At 39.7% G+C, this 15,476-nt stretch overlaps 1 protein-coding gene across 1 annotated transcript; it reads left to right on the top strand.

Moving 5' to 3' along the window:
- Positions 1-744: 744 nt before the first annotated feature.
- Positions 745-12,933, top strand: immt (inner membrane protein, mitochondrial (mitofilin)). The gene is made up of 14 exons (XM_065249198.2): positions 745-933; positions 1,989-2,062; positions 2,186-2,378; positions 2,506-2,650; positions 4,224-4,340; positions 5,015-5,116; positions 5,342-5,475; positions 5,706-5,809; positions 7,803-7,938; positions 8,030-8,159; positions 10,479-10,702; positions 10,782-10,913; positions 11,480-11,609; positions 11,827-12,933. The coding sequence occupies exons 1-14, from the start codon at positions 892-894 to the stop codon at positions 12,432-12,434; spliced, it is 2,271 nt and encodes a 756-aa protein (XP_065105270.2). The 5' UTR covers positions 745-891; the 3' UTR covers positions 12,435-12,933.
- Positions 12,934-15,476: the final 2,543 nt, after the last annotated feature.

Here is a 15,476-nt window from a genome sequence, read left to right as displayed (position 1 = left end):
GAAAATGTATTTTTTTTAACCATCAACCATCCGAATACATTGTATTATACCAAAAAATACACAAAATAACGTTTTTAGCAATGAAATAGGTGCACTTTAATTCTTTATAAAATATCCTAAATTAATCAAAGTTTTACATTAGTAAAGAAAGATATAAGTTACTATGCTCTCTATAGTAAGTATTTGTAATTTAAGGAAGAGTAAAAACTAATTTTTTATTGAATAACGGCATTTAATCAATAACTAGTGTTGTTTCTTTTTATTGTTTATTTTATTGTTGTAGCACCTTAAGAAAGGCGCAATACAGATAAATGTATTATTATTAAATACAAAAATAAAATTTTGTTCAGTGCCACACGAATAAGAGCTAATCATATGTTTCCAGAGAAGAATTACAGAAAATTGAGTACTTTTAAAATATTACATGTTTCATTTGCTTTTTTGTTTTTTACTGTGTGACAAAATGAAAAATGCGACACATTTGGTTTACAAAGGGCCCATTTCGTTACTTTCCTAATACAATAAATTGTATAATATATATTGTTCATTATTTTCGAAATTCTCTCTCTCGAAATAAAAACACATCAAATACACCAACTATTACCACACGACACGACACGACATAAATCTCTACTAAAGTATAAAACAACATATGAAAAGAATATTTCTAGTGATGACCGTTTCTGAGAACACGTGACATATGTATCGAGTGCGGATACCTACTGCACATGCGCGCTTCTGTCACTAGTCACTACGTGCAACAGCGCTGGAGCTAATCTAGTGTGCTGGGGCAAAACTGCAGTTGAGGTTGATCACTTTTATAATGTTTTGCTGAAACCGGTCGTACATTTCTACTCTTATATTCAGCACTCAGAGACAGAGGTGTCAAGCATGCTGCGCGTCTGTTGGAAAGCGACACATGCAGCAGCGCGGGTGAGTTTTAATCTGTTAGCATGTTGAGAACGGTCATTCAGTGACCCACACAGAGGCCCGCCGCAGTTTACCTTTACCATTTAATAACGGGTTGTAATATTTAATGTGGCTTTCATTTAAACAACCATAACTTAAATTAAATTACTACCCAACGAGTTTGGGACTGCTTTTGCTCTGATATGATATTTACCACATTGTAAGTGACACACCGGGGTGGAATGCTGCTTTACGCTAACGACGTAACTTGTGTGCGAAATGGGCGTTTTTAATTTGATAGGCAGATACTTCGGACCAATAAAATCGCAGGTTTGAGTGAGTGATGTATGTTTTCACCAATAGAAACGCAAGGTTTACAACAGCGTCAAAATTCATATTCTCTGTCATCCGGATCACAATGCTAGCCAAGTGCTGTCGCCTATTCTGTTTCTTTTTTAGTTACTTTCGTCAGCCTTATTTACAATTAAATGCGTTAACTAAATTCAAAATGCGTTAAGTAGTATGCAATTCTCATAACTATTTTAATGCATCCTCAAGTTTATTTCATTCGTCCAATAAAAGGACGTGACCTTGTCAGTGAAAAGTTCAAAAAGTTTCCCACGCAACCTCCTTTCATTTTCATTGTTGTTCTGTAATCTAATTACGCTTATGAATAATTAATTATATGTAAATCAGATACCAATTCAAGCGTGTTGCTGTTGGCCTTGAAGTTTCAAATAAATTCAGCTGTCCATTCATTGAATACCGAAGAAGAAAAACATCACTCGGTTGCATCCCTAATGAAGAAACATTATAGTATACTACTCTTTTTTTTTTCATGCATGATGGTTTTTATGAGTCTTTATTGTTTGTAAAACCCACAAGTATTGATTGTTTGTCAATTTATGATACTACAATGAAATGGTCATTCACAAAACAGCTTTTGCATCTTAAATAATAGCCTGTTTATTATTAACAAACGTAAAATGATTATGGTCAGTGCAAAGAAAACTCATTGAATCACAATTTTTCTTAATGGGCATGTAATGTTTGTTAACTATTTTATTGCTTCCCAACAGCAATGTGTGTGTGGGAAAGTGACGGGCCATCAACTGCAGTCCTGTCGCAGATACGCCACAGCTGGAGAGTCTGGGTACGAGAAACATCACGCTGTGTGACATCACCAGCTAATTCAAATGTTATTTTTACTCAATATTGTGTGCAAAACATCTTTAACACAATACTGCATCTTAATAAAGACTTTTTTGTTACACAGATCAACTGCTGGGAAGATAGTAGCTGCTAGTCTTCTAACAGTGGGTGGAGGTGTTGGTGGTACGATCCTTTATGCTAAATGGGACCCTAAATTTCGATCAAATGTAGAGAAGAGCGTTCCCTACTCTGATCAGCTGTTTGAGATGGCACTTGGACCTCCACCTCCTCCATTTGTACCATTACAAAAGAAACCAGTAAGAGTTAATATCACTTCTGATTGTTTTGGGGGAGTCACGACCTGTATTTTGACATAGGTTTAGTTAACAGGAGGTCTATATCTATCTTCGGTCATTCATATACAATGTCAATTTTTTTTATTAGGGAAAAATGGAACCCCTGCAAATATCCTCACTGTCTGAGGCCTCTAAGGAGTCCAAGCAACCCAAATCTAAACTAAAGAAGTCTGATCCAGCCCCTTCGCCCGCTGTAGAGGAACCACCAGCGCCCGTTCCACAGACACTTCAGGGTTAGTGACACTGTTTGTGCTGTAATGTGTTTATATTGAGCCCTTTTACCACTAAAACACGCATTAATACTTTAATGTGTTTCCATTCATCTTGTGTTGTGGGGACTTAAAAAAAAAGGAAATCACAATCAGCTATAAAGCTTTTATTTGATGTTAATTATAATAGTCCTGAACAGTAGCCTAATAAACACATGAGAACATAGTCAGACACTTCAAGGATTATTTGTAAAAGTGTGAAATCTGTATTTTGATTAAGGCTCACTGAATCTCTCAGATAGATTTCATTTGTTTTTGAACTTTATGTGTGTCAAGGATCATTTATTAAATTATTTTTGAAAAATAATGGCATGGTTACTCGTGCACTACTTCCTTTACAGGAAGTTTTCATTGTTGAAATGTTAAGAGATTAACATTGAGTGTTTACCCTTGTTAATAAACTCTAGTTGCATTTCTGTTACCGTTCAAACTGCATAATCAAAATTGTAAATTGAAAATATGCCCAGTGCCCATTTTTGATAGATAAGATTAACCTCCGTCGGCATGACTTCTGGAAGGACTTTAAAGAGAGGAAAAAGTCATAAACAAAAAATCTAACAAAATCTGGCTCCCCTTGTGATGTCAAAGGGGATCTTATAATAATACCGCCTCTTAATCTGCACTGTCCAACCACGGCATTGCCATTTAAGGGAGAAAGAGAGAAAATAATTGACAGCACAATTGAGTTTTTCAATTTTAACAAACCACCATCATGGCGAACAGTGTTTGCATTTCATTAGCGGATTTGGATTTAAAAGGACACACCCACTTTAGTACGAATTCAGTACTGTTTGATCTTACAGAAATTATACCAAATATTATACCATAACCCAACCCCAAGCAAAGTTGAAAGACATACCATATTAAGCTTACTTGCTTTGGTGAAGCCTTTTTTTCATTCCCAAAAAATGTCGGGGCTTCAGAGAAAACTCGGTGGTTATCCAGGAAGAACAACGGATCTAAACTAGAAAATCTGAAATTAACATTATGTTACATATATAACGCAAGCTGACTTAATACCTTGTGGCTGACTGTGTCAAGTTACGAGATTAACCCTGCAATGACGCATTAATAATAAACAAACATTTAAATAGCATTTTTTTCTATTCAAATTATCATGCAGACCGAATATTCGGCCATTCGAGCACATCCCTAATTTCCACTGTTATTGGACAGGACAAAGCATCACGTTGAGCTTTTTTTTTGGCATAAGATACAAAAAATAATGAATTAAATAGCACAAATAGTATAATGGCAAATATTTTAGCACTTGTTCGGCCAACAAATATTGTAATGAATAGCCTAAATGTTCTTTTATATTTGCACTGTACAGGACACTTGAGTGATAAATCAGATGTAATAAATCACAAGCACAGAATGTCTAATCACATCTTGACCTTTACCAATTCAAAACATCAAAGGATCACAAATGTTCTGGTTTTGTTCTCGTAGCTCAAATCTGTGTACAGATGCCTTTGATCTTCATTGTGATCAGAGCTATATGGTGATACTCATGTGAGTCCTACTATTGTTGCAGAAGCCTCGACAGAGGCGGCTCATATTATTTCAGCTATCAGTGATGTGCCCTCTATGCCCGCGCCGGGTACGAGTGATGAAACAGCATCTGAGACCCCTGTGTCAGCTCCCCCTGCAGGTCAGCACTGGATCATTCACACAGTCTTCTGCCTCTAACAACTGACCCAGCATCAGTGTTTGATTTCAAACCATCAGATCAGTTTTATATCTGCATGAACTCAAACTGGTTCAGTCATCACAGCTTTCCCTGTCTCATGGTCTCACCCGCACAAACACGCTGTGTTTTTGCTTTCTGCATGAATGTTTGTCTTCACTGTGTGTCTGTTTAACTTGTCTTTCTAAAGGTTTTACTAACCTAACATCACTATCTGGTGTGTGTGACTATTATTAACATCTACTCATATTTCTTTGTGTTTAGTGCCCTTATAAACAAAGCCAACATATGAAGTCTGTTCCACATATGCTAGAACTTTATTTATTTATATATCAGTGTCATCAAAACGTGGAAGTATTAATTTCTGTAGTGCATATACATTTTTCTAGTTCTGCTCAGATCTAAAATGTTTTTGGTTATGTGTTAATTTTTTTGCATTCAAGTAAACACATAAAATGACTGGAAAAGTATTTGCATTTAAGCAAGGAGAAGTATTTATTATTTTATCCCATGCATTCCTTGGGATTTGAACCTGTAGTTGACTCTGCTGTTGCAAGTTGAGCTACAGGAATCAGTAATAGAGGATGTGTTGGTCAGATTGTATGGCAAAAGTGATGTGTGTGTGTTTGTTTTTGTAGCTGAAAGCTCTCATCCTGATCCTGTGCTGAAGGAGAGATCGGCAGAGGAGGTGACCGCTCGACTAGCTCAACAGGATAAAGCTGAACATGATGCTTTGACAGGTGGGTCAATTCTAATTGTTTAAGTACAACATAAAGTACCGGTCAAAAGTTTTTTATTTATACATGTAAAATTGTCTCTGGATAATTTTTGCACTTAATAAAGCTACATACCTTCTATGTAGAAATTAGAGAACAATTTAACAGATTATTTCAATGCATTCTTTGACAGTTGATGTGTTGTTATTTGGTAGATTGTAAGGTTATTTTGTATGTAACTTTCCTCAGCTTTGACTGCTGGATTAGAGGAAACACTGGGCCGCTCAGCTAAGATCACCCTGCAGGCTATTGGAGCCCAAGAGGCTGCGCTGACCGCCATTAACGCTCACACACAAAAACTCAAAGAAGCCATGGACTCACAGGTGAACACACACACACACAAAGCACAAAAGTCAACCGTTGACAAGCCTGCAACTGCTGCACAGTGTTTAGTTTCGGAAGTTATTAATGTGATTATTATTATTTATCTGTGATTATCATTTATTTTAGCATCACACAATAAATCTTCTAATAATGTTTGTGTTTTTAGTTTAAATGTTTTTAGCAAGCTACCTCTGCTAGTTGTATCATTCTCTTGTGTTTGTGTGTTCAGACTCCCCCCGATGAGAAGTCATCTCAATGGAAAGAACTGAACGAGGCTCTAAGCGAGAGGTCCCGGGCTGTGGACGAGGCTGGAGAAGCTCTGCTCAAAGCCAAGTGAGATCAGACACTAAAACACCTCACATGAGCTTTGCATAATAAAATACTTAGGGGGCGTGTACACCAAGGCCCGGATTTCCACCGACTGCGGAACGGCGGCAGAGTCAATCGGTTTCCATTCAAGTCAATGTGTGTATTTCCACTGACTGCGCTCCGAATCCGTCATAGCTCCGGCCACCCTCAGGCAAAAATACGCAGAGCTTTTATTTTTGACGGATGCCGGACAGCTCCGCAGGGCGGAGCCATGACTTTATCGCGTGATCATACCTGAATTCACGAGAACTCGTGTTTTTTTTTATTAAATCTTTGCAATACAAACATTACAAACACACACAAATAAAGTCATTAATACAGAAACAACAAATAATAGACAGGAACAGAGCCAGGGGGAGTTTCAAATAAATACATTAAAGATAGAGCATAAATAAATGTTTTAGCAGCCTTCTTATTTTTTGAATTTTGGATGGATTTGATGTACTGCTCTGTCTACGCGAGATCTCGTGGTGTGATCTGGGCTGGTTTGTAAAAACGTCATAATTCAACGGCATAATGGGCAGAGACAGAACTAGGTATCGCGCGATCATCACGTGAATTTGCGAGACCTCATGGGTCCTCGTCACTTCAGCACGCAGCCGCTCTGCAACAAAAACGGAACTGGTGGGTATTGGCGGACGGCAGAGTGCGGAGACGTAACGCAGCGGAGCTGATCTGCAGCCGCTCCGCAGTCGGTGGAAATCCGGGGTTAATGTCGACGGAAAGCTACTTTAAAAATCTAGGCAAGCTTTTAGCTACTACTTATATGCCAAGCTACACTAAGGGGCTAATCACACCAAAGCACTTTAAACGTTTAGAAACGCAAGGCGCGATGCACTGCCTTTTTTTTTAAAAAGAGCAGTGCGACGCGGCTTTTTATATTGCTAGGCAACCACCGAGTCAGCTGTCTTGTCAATCAAATACTAAAGAGTGAGCGTTCTTTTGCTGATACTATCAAATTAGCAAAAACTTTAAAAAGGCGATGCTTGCTCTGACCTTGTTTGAGGATGAGAGGTGCACAAACACGCAGGAGAAAGTGAGAGAGTGGAGTCTGGTTCTTCAAAGCAACTGTAAACTTCCCTCACCACGACGTAAGGCCTCCCCTCATTCGATTGGACAATGGAAAGCGCTTCTACGCTCTCAGTGCTCCTTCAAAGCGCTCGCTGCGGCTGGCGGCAAAAACCACAAGGCGCTCGGCGCACATAAACAGCATGCAAATGCTCCCTGCCCATAGAATATCATACAAAAAGGCGCCTGCAACTGCCTTAAACGCGTTTGGTGTGATCAGTCCCTAAGGGGGCATGCACACCAAAACTTTTAAAGGCAAGCTGAAAATGCCTGGAGGACGCTGAATGCCAGCTGTTTTTAGCTGTGTGCCAGCTTTCTTTAGCCGAGCGCTTTGTTAGCTATGATACTTGAGCTGTGAGCCAGTTGGTTTGCTGTGGTAATGTTCCGCTCCTCCTCCACTGTGATTGGATGGCCGTGTGAGAACTGACATTGACGAGCGGAGCTTTAAACCCAAAGTTGAATATTTTTCAACTCTCGGCTCCAGTTTTTAGCGTGGAAGAAAAACGCTTTTTTGAAAAACGCTGAGCTTTCATTGGAAACAATTGAAAACATGCGTTGGCGTAAAAGCTTCGGTGTGCACGCCCCCTAAGTCACTATTGAGATGTAGCCGAGTATACTGGAGCTACTTAAGGGGTCAATATCTTTGTAAATATTAATTTATAAAACATTTACGTTCATGCATTTAGCTAAGTGACTTAACGTGCATTCAGCATACGCATTTTATCAGTATGTGTGTTGCTGGGATCGATCTCTCAACCTTTTGTTCTGTTATCGCAGTGTGATACCAACTGAACTACAGAATACTTCCTGTTTAAGCCCCATATTAACATAAAGGTCGTTCTACGTACTCTATACTGTATTGATTGTGTTTTACTTGTCATGTCATCAGAGAAGAGCTTGAGAAACTTCGTGGCGTGATCAACGGCGCCAAACACACCAAAATCGATGCCGCGAGACCACAGATACTGGCAGCGGAGGAGAATTTACACAACATGATCGTGGATCTGGACGATGTTGTAACCAAAGTAAGTGTCTTTTAACTTTATCCCTCTGAGGCGCTGGTGTCCCATCTGGATGCTGTAAATTACACCGGAGTGTTATGTGTCTGTGCTTCAGGTGCAGGCGGCACAGACAGAGGCGAAGATCGTGTCTCAGTACACTGAGCTGGTGAATGAAGCCAAAGCTCAGTTCCAGAAGGAGCTCGCCAGCATCACGCCGGAGATCCAGGCCAGCTGGAAGGGACTCAGTAAGATCTCACTCACATAAAGTATCACTAATGTCAGTCTTTGGTCGGTTTGTATATTATTTTTATCAGCTTTCAGAAGTTATTCGTGTTTAGTAGGGGTGTAACGGTTCGTGTATTCGAACCGGACCGTTTCGGTTCAGGGCTTTCGGCACGGTGCGCACGTGCACCGAAAGTATTTTGTGTGCGCCTGTGCGGAACATAACACGTGCGTTTCCACACGAACATATTAAGTGGCGGAAGTCTCCGCGTTCAGCGCAAGTCTTCTGTCAAACATATAACATAATTCGGCCCGCAGAAAGATTTTTATTTACTTAGTTGTATATCCGTTTGATTATTGATGTAAACGTTTACGTGTCGTATCTAAAAGCGCATGTTAAACGCGTGTCAACGCGCTGCTTTGTTCTTTCAAAAGTGCGTGAGAGGATGCACGTCTTTCGTTGCTACGCATTCATGAGACGCGCTTTCTGTGACAGCAAGAATAAGGAATGCGTGATCAGATTTTTCATCTGCATATCACGTCAATCATATCATTGTCACAATGCGATCAGCTGGTCGGGACAGAGAAGAGCTGTAACCCGGGCTTACTCAGCTGTTACTCAGCTGCGGAGGGGTTCGTAAGTAAAGTCACAGCTTACATTGATGACACAAGCAAAGATTAGGAGAAACGTGCAAAAGATCAAAGATGGCTATGTATGCAGCTCACTAATCTCAAAATGAGTGTATAATAAGTATATCATCATGTTGCTTGCTATGCAGTTACACATAGAGCAGTAATATTATTTTTATACAGAGATGGTACATAGCCAATTCAATTCTGTGAGTTAAACAATCAAAAATAAATCAAAACAGAAAATTTTTAGTGGCAAAAATGTAGGCTAATAGTTCATAAATGTATTCAGGAATTGAATTTGTTAGTTCAAGGTTTTAGTAGAAAAAGTTTAAGAGAAGGTTAAGATAAGAGTTACCTTCTGTTATAAAATAATGTAAAAAATAACTTTGCAGTAGTATTTTATTTATTATTTTTTCATTTTATATATATTTTATACTTTAATAAAGTGTTTAAAAAAGTGTAAACAAATTGTAAAAAAAAGTTTAAAGTAATAAACAACCTGCAGTTTAATGTTTGCATTTCTCCCTTACTGTACCGAAAATGAACCGAACCGTGGCTTCAAAACCGGGGTTCGCACCGAACCGTGATTTTTGCGTACCGTTACACCCCTAGTGTTTAGGCTGATACATCTTATCCTATTAAACCTAATGTTGATCCTTTTTGTTGTTTAAAATGGTTAATAACTAATCAATAAAGATCGCTAATGACATTCGTTTTCAATTGCTTTGATCATCGATTAGTTGGTCTGTGCCGTCATCTGCTCCTGCAATAAGGTCGGACAGTGCGGACATGTGTCCGCTTCATACAGCCCGAGCTATGTGCTTATAATTACAGTCAGGAGCTGTTTCATCATACAATGCGAGTTGCATGTTTATCAGGCGCTTCTGCTCACCGTGCGACCAGCTTTAAGGGCGATTTATAGTCGTGCGTAGGTCCTACGCCGTAGCTATCCGTAGCCTGTGCGTAGCTCTGCGTAGCCTGACGCGCACCTCACAAAATTTCTAACAGCGCGTAGGCTCTACGCGGACCGCAAGCTCTGTGATTGGTCCACCAGAACCCCTCCCGTCAGTTAAAAAAACTGCGTTATAGGTATTTCCGTTTGCTGGTCATAGCTGCTTCTTCTGTGACGACTTCTGCTGCTACTGCGGTCACACGCGTGATTACTGCCAACCAGCGGTTTCGCGTGTGTTTGCACGTCGACGCGGACGGCGACGCACAAGTATAAATGAAAACCGACGCGGAACCTACGCAGCGCGGCTACGCCGTAGGACCTACGCACGACTATAAATCGCCCTTTAGTTTAAAGCAAGGCAGAGTTGCCAGGTCCTCTGCCTGAATTGGGCTGCTTTTCAACATGTTGATGTTTTTCTGCGGGTTAGAGATGGAAGAAATTAGTTATTGGTATGTGGGATGCTTTTGGACAAATTTTGAATGGCCATAGGGCTGGTTTTGTTACGTGGATCTGGCAACCCTGACAGGACAATGACGGAAGCAAAAAAATGCAAACGAAAGCTGGTTGATAACCTATGAACATCACCCACTTGGGAAAATACATGAGCTTGTTGTCACAGGCTAGTAACTTTCTTTCCTGGCATTCTGTTGAAACTCTCTGCGCCACAACAATGAAATTCATAGTTTGCAGCCATTAACATGAAGATGGGAAGTCTTCCATTCCATTCAATCACATCGTTTCTAATGCTGCATTTCAGCTGGGAAGTTGAGCAAGGATGATCTGAATGCCCTGATCGCTCACGCCCACCGTCGCATCGACCAGCTGAACCGCGAGCTTGCTGAGCAGCGTGTGAGGGAGCAGATTCACATCGAGACGGCGCTGGAGCAGCAGAAGCTGGAGAATAAGAAAGCTGTGGAGAGAGCCGTGGTTTCTGCTCTGGAGCACAGTCGTGGAGACATGAGACTGGAGCAGGAGAAGAAGGTCTGGCATTACTGTTCTTTTAAAATGACATTTACTGATAGTATAGCGTATTAAGGCTGTCAAATGTGTGTGTGCGCAGATGCAGGAAGTGCGTGAGGTGATGGAGGCTGAGATGAGAACACAGCTGCGACGGCAGGCTGCCGCACACATGGATCACCTGCGCGATGTGCTGAAGGTTCAAGAGCAGGAGCTGCGTGAGGAGGCCCAGGAGGTATCCCATACACCCAGAAATCATTTACTCACCCTTATTTAATTACAAACTCAACACAAATGAAGATCATTTAAGATCTAGCTGGGTGAATTCAGTATAGCAATACCTACGTATAAAATAGCTCCCTGGTGGCATTATTAAGCTGAACTGGTTACCCAATTTGAATGTACATGTACACTTTTGTTTTTGCCTCCTTTTTTCATGAGCTGAACTCCAAGATCAAAGACTTTTTCTATGTACACAAAAGGTCAATTTCTTTCAAATAATGTTCACAAATCTGTGTTAGTTAGCACTTTGCCTTTGCCATTGTGCTGTGTGATAAAACTTCACATTTAAGAATGGCCTTTTATTGTGGTCAGCCCAAGGCACGCCTGTGCAATAATCATGCTGTGTAATCATTATCGTGATATGCCACACCTGTGAGGTGAATGGATTAATTTAGCTAAGGAGAAGTGCTCACTAACACAGATTTCTGAACAACATTTGAGAGAAATTGACCTTTTGAGGAGTAGCTTTACATTTATTTAGTATGATGTAACATGTAACTGTGGTTGGTTTTTGTGTAGATCCTGAACAGTAAGATGGTGGAGCAGGAGACTCATTACCGTAGACTGACTCAAGAACAGCTGGACACCTTTACTCTTGACATGAATGCAGCTTACGCTCGACTGAAGGGCATTGAAGAGGCTATAGACAGTACGTATGAACTTACTTAAACCGGGCCGGTACTTTTAACAAGGATCCATTGAAAGTTTTAGGTTTTTAGCTAAATGGATTCAGAATTTTTGGTTTTGGATCAGAGTATATAAACAGTTTATTAACTTTAAGCACATTGTGAGGCAGCTCTTAAATGCATTTTGTAGTTGTATTGTTATTTCTGATTATACATAACTCAGTTTTGCGTTGTTTTCAGGTCATGTGATTGCTGAAGAAGAGGCTCGTAAAGCTCATAAGCTGTGGCTGTCTGTGGAGGCTCTGAGCTACACCCTTAAATCAGCAGGTGCCGATTCCCCCAGCGAACCTCTAGATGGCGCCGTCCGTGCCATCAAAGAGAGCTGCGCGGAAAACGAGTTCGCTCAGGCTTTGGTCACCGCCATTCCTGAGGAGTCTCTTAACCGGGGAATCTACGGTGAAGCTTCCCTCCGCGCACGTTACTACGACATCCGCCGGCTGGCGCGACGCATGGCGCTCGTCGACGAAACCCGCAACAGCCTTTACCAGTACTTCCTGTCCTATCTACAGTCCGTCCTTTTGTTCGAGAGGGAACAGGAAGCTCCTCCTGCTAAACTAGCACCTGAGGACCTAGACACATTCAAGCTGCTCGCCTACGCAACCTATAGCATCGAGCACGGCGACCTCGAACTGGCCGCCAAGTTCGTCAACCAGCTTCGAGGCGAGTCGCGGCGCGTGGCGCAGGACTGGCTTAAAGAAGCCCGACTCACTTTAGAAACAAAGCAGGTGATTAGCCTGCTATCAGCATATGCTAATGCAGTGGGGTTGGGCACCACACAGGCCCCTTAGCCACGCCCACTCTGTGGAGAGTATGTAAATTACGAGGAGCGCTATTACTGGAATCTGGCGCTCCTCGGGTTAATTTATAAATATGTTGCGTGCTAGCCAAATTATTTTTTCTTATTTGTCCAAAGCACTTTTGCAGGAAGGCTTTGCCCTTCAAACATTTAAGTGGCCTACCATCCAAAACAACCAGTGTGGAATGTTTAAATGTAGCTCATGTGATAAAAGAATTCAATCTTAAGGGTTTTATTGAAGTTGGCATTCCTCTCTGTACATGACACACGCCTGTCACTGGTTAGTACCTAATGTGCATTTAGCGGGTATAGGGGCCTTTGGGTCAGTACCACTTCTGACAGAGTGACACTAGCCTGTTAACTGTCACAGATTTCACATGTAACGCTTCAATTTCACTTATATTTACTGGTTGTTTATTAACCAGACTGTTGGGAATAATCCATCCTTATCTCAGTGTTGGATATCAATAAATCATGGTTGTTGACAAGAATGGTTTTCTTTATTCCTTATCCTTCAAAAACAATGATTTTGTTAATAGGTGAAACTTGATCTAGCATGATTAAAATAAGATCAGATAGACTAGATCAGATAAAGATCATGCTTGACTTTGCTACATCTTCTGGTCTCCACAAATCACTGTGTAAGTGAATGATCTGTAAAAAGCCATTGGGATGCAAATTAAAAGTATTTTTTAACACACTCAACATTTTATTTCCTACTAATATTAGCTTACAATTCTGCCATGCAGGGTGCAATTTGTGAGAATTTTATTTATGAAAATGGATAATGAACCACAGGCTTATATTAATTAATCAGGGAATTAAGCTATTTCTGGAAACTGTTAAAGGAACAGTATGTAAGAAATTTATATCAATTAATAATAAATGGCTCTGATATGTCACTAGACATTAAGAAATCATTTTCATTTCAAATATTTATATCACTGACAACAGTGGTCTGGCCAGGATATTGTCATTTAAAAAGTGGAGTTGCAGCCCTCAACTGATGTTTATGTTGTCATTTTGTGTATTGGCCACCAGTTGTGTGATTCCAGTACCAGTTTTAGCCACAATCCTACATACCAATGGTTCCCAAACTTTTTCAGTGTGTGGCCCCCCTTGTGTAGGGTGCATTCCTTCGCGGCTAGTAGTGCTTTTGGTTAGTAGCCTTATTTTTTTAGGTTTAATTACACAGAATTCATGATAAATAAATGTATTTCATAAAGTGTCATAAAATTGGGGCCCCCCTGGCACCATCTTGCGGCCCCCAGTTTGAAAACCACTGCTACATACTGTTCCTTTAAAATATTAAATGTAACCCCTTCTACTCGCACCCACCCTGAGCCAGATTAAAACCGGCTTTTAATTTAATAGAAAAAATGCAATGCACAACGTACTCTCAACATAACAATAAATGGGCTATATATACCTACTTAGATAAGATCCTAACAACAGTAGATTCTGCTTTCTCATTCTTAATGGTTATATTTTTGGGATTTGTTTTATGATCGTCCTGTAAAATACGATGATATGCTGCTTAAAATCCTTTTCATTTATTATTTGGCTGTTTTGAAATAAACTATTGTAGACATTTGGAAAATCCTGGCATGGAAAAAAACAAGATCATGACATGACGCTGACAGACAAAGAAAACGAGAAGTTCTAAGTCTATTTTTAAATCTTGTTCTTTGTATATTGATAAGTATGAGATATATACACAGCACACAGTCAATTGTACATTATAAACATGCATAGACATTATGGGGTGATTTCCCAGACTGGGATTATCTTAAACCAGGACTAGGCCTTAGTTTTAGTGATAGGCCGATATAACGGGCCGATTTTTGCAAGCTTTATGTGCATCGGCCAATATGTGGCTGCTGTGTTCACAGAGTTTTTTCAGCATTATTACATAGTGCTGGAATTCGCAAGCGATTGCAGGTCATGTGACTAAAAACAACCAACCTTTCCATGACAACACTGTAAAAAAATCAGTAGAAATTACAATGTTATTGCAGCTGGGTTGCCGGTAATTTACTGTAGATTTAAATGTATGTTATTTACTGGAAAGAATTTGTTCAAAGTTCAATAAATTTTAAATATTAACAAGTCTTTATCTTTACAGAATAAAACTATACAATAATAGCCTCATGCAAAGCATTCTGGGAACCAGAAATCATCATCAACCTTTTTCTGTTTTTTGCTTCAGATTTTGTTTTTCCAGAATGTTTTGCTTGATGCTGTTTTTTTAGTTTTACTCTGTAAAGACAAAGACTTGTAAATGTTAAATGTTCATTCAACTTTGAACAAAATGTTGCCAGTAAATAACATAAATTTAAATCTACGGTAAATTACTGGCAACCCAGCTGCAATTTCTATGGATTTTTTTTACAGTGAACATCAAAAGCTCGGTCTAACAGCTGATCATAGTTGGACAAAGCGGGTTTTTATTTCTCATCTCTATATACATATATTTGTAGTAGTAAAGGGCTAGAAATCAATATCCTTGGCTGATAGTTCCTCGTCATTGTGGAGAGTGCAGTTCATGGTTCCATAGTTTTTCTAAATTCAATAATGTTACTTTTTTAAATTGAGACTTGTAACATTTGGCATCATCATTGTGTCATTTTTATGAGCAAAAGCAGTATCGTCTCCAAATATCAGCTCAAGAAAATCGGCAGCCTGTATCGGTAACCGGCTAGGGCTGATGAAACAAAAATCGGCATTGGCACTAAAAAAATCCAAATTTGCTCGATCCCTACTTGGTTAAATTATAAAATATAACTTATTTTAACCAACATGCCTTACTAAAAACATTACTTGTGTGCATTTTTAAGCAAAACAAAGAGTACCAATGTATTTTAAGATTTGTCAGTCCAAGTTGTTTTTAGTTTGGAAAGCTTTTTTTTCGTCTAGGACTAGTCTAATCCCTGTCCGGGAAACCGCCCCATAAGATTGCATATAACACAATGTGATGCATTTTAAAGGTCACGTTCTTCCTGATCCAATTTTTTAAACCCTAGTTAGTGTTGCT

The sequence above is a fragment of the Paramisgurnus dabryanus genome, chromosome 16, assembly GCF_030506205.2.
Source record: "Paramisgurnus dabryanus chromosome 16, PD_genome_1.1, whole genome shotgun sequence".
Taxonomy (NCBI): Eukaryota; Metazoa; Chordata; class Actinopteri; order Cypriniformes; family Cobitidae; genus Paramisgurnus; species Paramisgurnus dabryanus.
This window is presented reverse-complemented; position numbering and strand designations above follow the sequence as displayed.